The sequence below is a fragment of the Nycticebus coucang genome, chromosome 19, assembly GCF_027406575.1.
Source record: "Nycticebus coucang isolate mNycCou1 chromosome 19, mNycCou1.pri, whole genome shotgun sequence".
NCBI lineage: Eukaryota > Metazoa > Chordata > Mammalia > Primates > Lorisidae > Nycticebus > Nycticebus coucang.
In genome coordinates, this window is record NC_069798.1 from 53,992,413 (window position 1) to 53,998,869 (window position 6,457).

Consider the following 6,457-nt stretch of genomic DNA (forward strand, 5'->3'; position numbering starts at 1 on the left):
ATCTTGGGCTTGAGTGATTCTCTTGCCTCAGCCTCCCTAGGAGCTGGGACTACAGGTGTCTGCCACACCGCCTGGCTATTTTTTGTTGCAGTTATCATTGTCGTTTAGCTGGCCCAGCCAGGCTCCAACCTGCCGGCCCTGGTGTATGTGGCTGGCGCCCTAACTGCTGAGCTACAGGCACCAAGCCATTTTAAGTTAATTTTTTTTTTTTTTTTTCTCATTAAACTTTGTTTTAATGGGTCTCAAAATTCTGTGACAGATTTTTGGTCATGTTGTTTCCATTAAAAAGTACTGATTTTAAAAACTAATAACTTAAAACTGCCACACAAAAAGAAACAAATGGTCCACAAAACATTTTCCTTTCCTTCTGAAGGTTTTACGATGCATTGTTATCATTAACCAGTCTTTTACTATTAAACTTAAATGGCCAATTGAAACAAACAGTTCTGAGACCGTTCTTCCACCACTGATTAAGACTGGGGTGGCAGGTATTAGGGATAATATTCATTTAGCCTTCTGAGCTTTCTGGGCAGACTTGGTGACCTTGCCAGCTCCAGCAGCCTTCTTGTCCACTGCTTTGATGACACCAACAGCAACTGTCTGTCTCATGTCACGAACAGCAAAACGACCCAGAGGAGGATAATCTGAGAAGCTCTCAACACACATGGGTTTGCCAGGAACCATATCGACGATGGCGGCGTCACCGGATTTCAGGAATTTAGGGCCATCTTCCAGCTTTTTACCAGAGCGGCGGTCAATCTTTTCCTTCAGCTCAGCAAACTTGCAGGCAATGTGAGCTGTGTGACAATCCAGTACAGGAGCGTAGCCAGCACTAATTTGGCCTGGATGATTCAGGATAATCACCTGAGCAGTGAAGCCAGCTGCTTCCATTGGTGGGTCATTTTTGCTATCACCAGCAACATTGCCACGACGAACATCTTTGACAGACACATTCTTGACATTGAAGCCCACGTTGTCTCCTGGAAGAGCTTCACTCAAAGCTTCATGGTGCATTTCAACAGACTTTACTTCAGTTGTAACATTAACTGGAGCAAAGGTGACCACCATGCCAGGTTTGAGAACACCAGTCTCCACTCGGCCCACAGGGACAGTACCAATACCACCAATTTTGTAGACATCCTGCAGAGGCAGACGCAAGGGCTTGTCAGTTGGACGAGTTGGTGGCAGAATGCAATCCAGAGCTTCAAGCAGCGTGGTTCCACTGGCATTGCCATCCTTCCGGGTGACTTTCCATCCCTTGAACCAAGGCATGTTTGCACTTGGCTCCAACATGTTGTCACCATTCCAACCAGAAATTGGCACGAATGCTACTGTGTCAGGGTTGTAGCCAATTTTCTTAATGTAAGTGCTGACTTCTTTAACGATTTCCTCGTATCTCTTCTGGCTGTAGGGCGGCTCAGTGGAATCCATCTTGTTAACGCCAACAATTAGTTGTTTCACACCCAGTGTGTAAGCCAGAAGGGCATGCTCACGGGTCTGCCCATTCTTTGAGATACCAGCTTCAAATTCACCAACACCAGCAGCAACTATCAGGACAGCACAGTCAGCCTGAGATGTGCCTGTAATCATGTTTTTGATAAAGTCTCTGTGTCCTGGGGCATCAATGATAGTAACATAGTATTTGCTGGTCTCAAATTTCCACAGGGAGATATCAATGGTGATACCACGCTCACGTTCAGCCTTCAGTTTATCCAAGACCCACGCGTACTTGAAGGAGCCCTTTCCCATCTCAGCAGCCTCTTTCTCGAATTTTTCAATGGTTCTCTTGTCAATGCCACCACATTTGTAGATCAGATGGCCAGTAGTGGTGGATTTGCCCGAATCTACGTGTCCAATGACAACGATGTTGATATGAGTCTTTTCCTTCCCCATTTTGGATAGTATGGGCGGTTTTCACAACACCTGTGTTCTGGCGGCAAACCCGTTGCGAAAAAGCTTAATTTTTTTTTTTTGTGGAGACAGAGTCTCGCTTTATGGCCCTCAGTAGAGTGCCATGGTGTCACACAGCTCAGAGCAACTTCCAACTCCTGGACTTAGGCTATTCTCTTGCCTCAGCCTCCCGAGTAGCTGGGACTACAGGTGCCTGCCACAAAGCCTGGCTATTTTTTTGTTGTTGCAGTTTGGCCGGGGTCGGGTTTGAACCCACCACCCTCGGTATATGGGGCTGATGCTCTACTCACTGAGCCACAGGTGCCCCCCTTAAGTTAATTTTTATATATGATATGAGACAGGAGTCAAAATCCAGTTGTCTCAGCACCATTGAATTGTCTTTATGACCTTGTCAAAAGTCAATAATCCATCAATATAGGGTTTATTTCTAGACACTCAATTCTATTCCTTGACCTACGTGTCTATCTTCACACTGGCATCCTCTAGAAACAAAAGAGCAGCAGAGTGGTTCTTAGCAATGGGAACCCTTGAAGAGCCCATCGAACACCCTGTGCAGCTGCAAGTGCAGGTGAAGCTTTGCTCACCTGCCTGCCACTCACCCCCATGAACTAGTACCAATCTGGTCTGGTCCATGGTCTGTCGGGTGAGTGGCAGGCAGGTGAGCAAAGCTTCATCTGCACTTGCAGCCTCTTTCCATCTTGGCATCACCGACTGAGCTCCTTCTCCAGTCCCACCTCCCATTCATGGAAAATTTGTCTTCCATGAACCACGAAACTGGTCCTTGTTACCAAAAAGATTAAGGACTGCTGTGGTACAGAGGGTTGTCTTAGAGAGCACAAAGCCAATTTTTCGTGGTACCAGTTCAAGACCCTAAACAGTGCTAGAGAACTTCTGGATGGGAAACATGGAGGGGAACAGGGTAGACTTTTTTTGTACTCCCTCTATCCATCAAGGTGGGGAAGGTGGCAAGCCTTTGCCCTCAGCAGTGGCTTGGACCCCTTAGTTGTGCCCCAAACAGTATAAAGTGGTGTCCCAGCTACCTATAAGAGATGTGGGCTCAGCATCTGTGGCCCAAGCGGCTAAGGCACCAGCCACATACACCTGAGCTGGCAGGTTTGAATCCAGCCCGGGCCTGCCAAATAACAATGCTGGCTGCAACCAAAAATAGCCAGACTTTGTGGCAGGCACCTGTAGTCCCAGCTACTTGGGAGGCAGAGGCAAGAGAATCGCTTGAGCCCAGGATATGGAGGTTGCTGTGAGCTGTGATGCCACGGCACTCCACCTAGGGTGACAGCTTGAGGCTCTGTCCAAAAAAAAAAAAAAAAGAGAGATGTGTAGGACCTGATAATAGTTCTGCCTTGACTCTGGCCACAAGTACTTTTCTGGATACATCCTGCTCTGGCACTTGTCCCACCCCATCTTCCTGTAGATGTGAGGCTCTCCATCTCTCGTCTGCCTGCACTGGGGCCCACAGCCCAGCTCTGCCAGGGGATGTGACAGCTCACTCCTCTTATGCTTCCAGCCCTCCCTTGGCTACCTTCAGTCTCAGATTCCCAGAGGTATTGGTTTCCTGTGGATGCTGTAGGAAATTGCCACAGAATTAGTGGCCTGAAACAACACAAGTTCATTCACTTACGTTTCTGGAAGTCAGAGTTCAAAGTCAATTCCATTGGACTAAAATCATAGCGTTGGTAGGACTGATTCCTTCCAGAGGCTCTGTGGGAGAATCTATTTCTTTCCCTTTTCCTCTTCTAGAGTGGAAAGCACCTGCACCCCTTGGCTAATGCCCTTTCTTCATCTTTAAACCCAGCCAGGTAGCATCTTGCTTCTGTAGTCACGTTACTTTCTGCCTTCTGCCGTCCAGTCTTCCCCTGCTTGTCTGATCAGGACACTCGTGATTACATTTAAGGCCCTCCGAGATGATCCAAGATGATTTTTCTACCTCAGAATCCTTAATCTCATCTACATAGTCCCTTTTGCTATAGAAGGTAAAATGTGCAGGTTCTGGGTTTAGGGTGAGGGGCCGCCATTCAGTTTCCTACACTGAGGGTCCCTCAGGTGGCTGCACTGGACTATTACATCAGGTTTCCGTTCTGACCAGTTGGGGTCCGTGCCAGTTGTCTATATTTTAACTATAGTTTCACTCTCAGAAGTTGTCAAATATTTTGATTATTATCCCTGTTTTCAGCCCTCTTTGTCAAGGAAATGAGTGGATATAAATTTGTACAAGGCTGAAATAGACAGCAAGTGAGCTTAAAATGTGTGAAATGGATTGATTGGTGTTCTGCTGTAAGAAAGTCAAGTGAGAATCCAGAAAAGGAAAACCTAGAAGAGTCCAGAGATGGGTCTGTCATAGGCATCTGAAATATCAGACAGTTAAGACAAAAGCCCAGTAAAGAGCAGTTCGCGCACCTGCTGAGCAGGGCATAAACAGATGGATAGAGAGCTTTCTGCAGTTTTAAGATGACTTGAGTCCCAGGTAGAGAGACAGCCTGGGAAACCAAAAAAGGGCTTGTGTCTGTGCAAAAAAAGATAAAGCTGTATCCAGGACAGCCTGGAAGCTGGACTCCAGAGAGGACTGACCCAGAGTAACCAAGAACTGAGCCAGCAGTGGAGCACATGTGCTCCGCCCCCCCCCCCCCCCCCAGGGTCTCTGCTGTGGACTCGTGACCTCCCTCTTCCCTTGCTGGCAATGCCTCCCAGGAAGTAATCACAGTGTGGATCAGTCACACAAAATCACTTGGCAAAACCAAGGATCTGGGCCTCTTCCCACATCTCGGGGTGGGGCTGGGCTCTGGAATTTGCATTTTCTCTTTCTTTCTTTCTTTCTTTTTTTTTTTTTTGAGATCCTCACTCAGTAGAGTGTTATGGCATCACAGCAACCTCAAACTCTTGGGCTCAAGAGATTCTCTTGCCTCACCTTCTTGAGTAGCTGGGACTATAGGTGCTTGCCACAACGCTTGGCTATTTTTAGAGATTGGGTTTTGCTCTTGCTCAGGTTCGTCTTGAACTCCTAAGCTCAAGCGATCCATCCATCTTGGTCTCCCAGGGTGCTGGGATCACAGTCATGAGCCACTGTGCAGGCCTTGGAATCTGATTTTAATGAGATCAGCTAACTCTGAACATGCTGAAGGTTCCAGGCAGGAGCACTGTGTACTTTCATAGTTGAGGAGACTTAGGAACATCATTTTTTCATAGGATTCTGTATATATTGTTTAGAGTCACCCACAGGTACAAGTGAAACAGTTATAATCATCATGGGAAGAGATCTCAGAATCCAGAAGACCTGGGAGGGCAGACAGATTTCTACTTCACTGACCATCTGTGATTGATTGGTAGTGACTGCCTGGATCTTGGTGTTGAGAGGAAAGATAAGGCCTTGCGTGGGCTTGGACAGGAAGAGAGCAGCGGTCAATTAGCATTTCTGCCATGACCAGAGGTCAGGGGTGGTAGTTGGTGGTGAATGAGCACTTCCTTCTGCCACTTTCTCCTAGAAAGACCCAGCTGTACTTTCTTTTTTTGTAGTAAGATATAATGTACATACAAAATACTGGATGGAAACGTGTATTAATATGTACAGTGTAAAGAACAAAATTAAAACAAATCCTTTAAAAATTTTCTTTAGAAAAAAAAAATTTCTCTAGAGAGCAGGTTCCAAAATCTCCATGGATAACACGTTGCATTGTCTCACAACTTTCTTAATGTCTAATTTAAATAAATCCCTCTTGGCACGATTTGAGTCCAGTCCTTTTCATTTTATCTTCAGGGAAAAACAGAACAGCTGCTTCTGCTCCCTGCTTCAATATGCTTCCCTGTTTTAAAGAATTCAGTTCTTCATAAGAAAAAAATTAATGAGACTCTTCTATTTTAATGAGTTACTTGTTTGGTGGATTGGCATTTTCCTCCCCTGAGCTCAAAATTCTTGGTTACAGAGACAAATTAGAATAGAACATTGAGAGTAGAAGAAATTTGGATATCATGCAATTAATCCTCTCTTTTCTCGGGTGAGACAGAGGCCTAGGGAAATGGAGGGCGTGGTTTACCCACACGGCAGAACTAAGCCCCAAACTCCCTACCTCTGAACTCAGGTTACTTCTACTGGATGATGCTATTTCAACAATCAGTGTGTTTGAAGTGAGAGAGTAAGTCCAGGACTAAACATGCGTTGGAGTTCATTTTCATTCACGTCAATGGTTTCCTAGCTCAAGTTTCTGAGTCTTTTTGCCAGAGGGCTTCAGATCCAGGGCTGAGGCAGGTGTAAGGAACTGGGGGACGAGTTCCCCAGGGACAGCCCTCGAGCAATGAGAGATGAGAGACCGGTGAATACCAGGGATTCCTCATCCCTTTTTTCATGAGACAATCCTGGCCTCCTTGCTCCCTGGTGACTCAGGGGCTCCTCAGCAGGTGTGTGAGCCTGCTTGTTCTCCCCGGCCACTCTCTAACGTGACTTCTGCTAGCCTTCCTCGCTCCCTCTCCAACCGCCCTACTTTCTCATTATGCTTCTGAGATCACTTCCCAATTACATTTTTTATACCCAAATCCTTAT

The 6,457-nt window shown here is 46.3% G+C and overlaps 1 protein-coding gene across 1 annotated transcript; it reads right to left on the reverse strand.

The window, feature by feature from the left end:
- Nucleotides 1–286: 286 nt before the first annotated feature.
- LOC128571920 (elongation factor 1-alpha 1) lies at nucleotides 287–1,967 on the reverse strand. Its single transcript, XM_053571768.1, has one exon. It carries the CDS (start codon nucleotides 1,891–1,893, stop codon nucleotides 505–507), a length of 1,389 nt encoding a protein of 462 aa, XP_053427743.1. The 5' UTR covers nucleotides 1,894–1,967; the 3' UTR covers nucleotides 287–504.
- Between the last annotated feature and the right edge of the window lie 4,490 nt (nucleotides 1,968–6,457).

Coding starts and splice junctions, on each gene's coding strand:
- LOC128571920 (XM_053571768.1), bottom strand. CDS start 1,893: ATGGGGAAGGAAAAGACTCATATCAACATCGTTGTCATTGGACACGTA.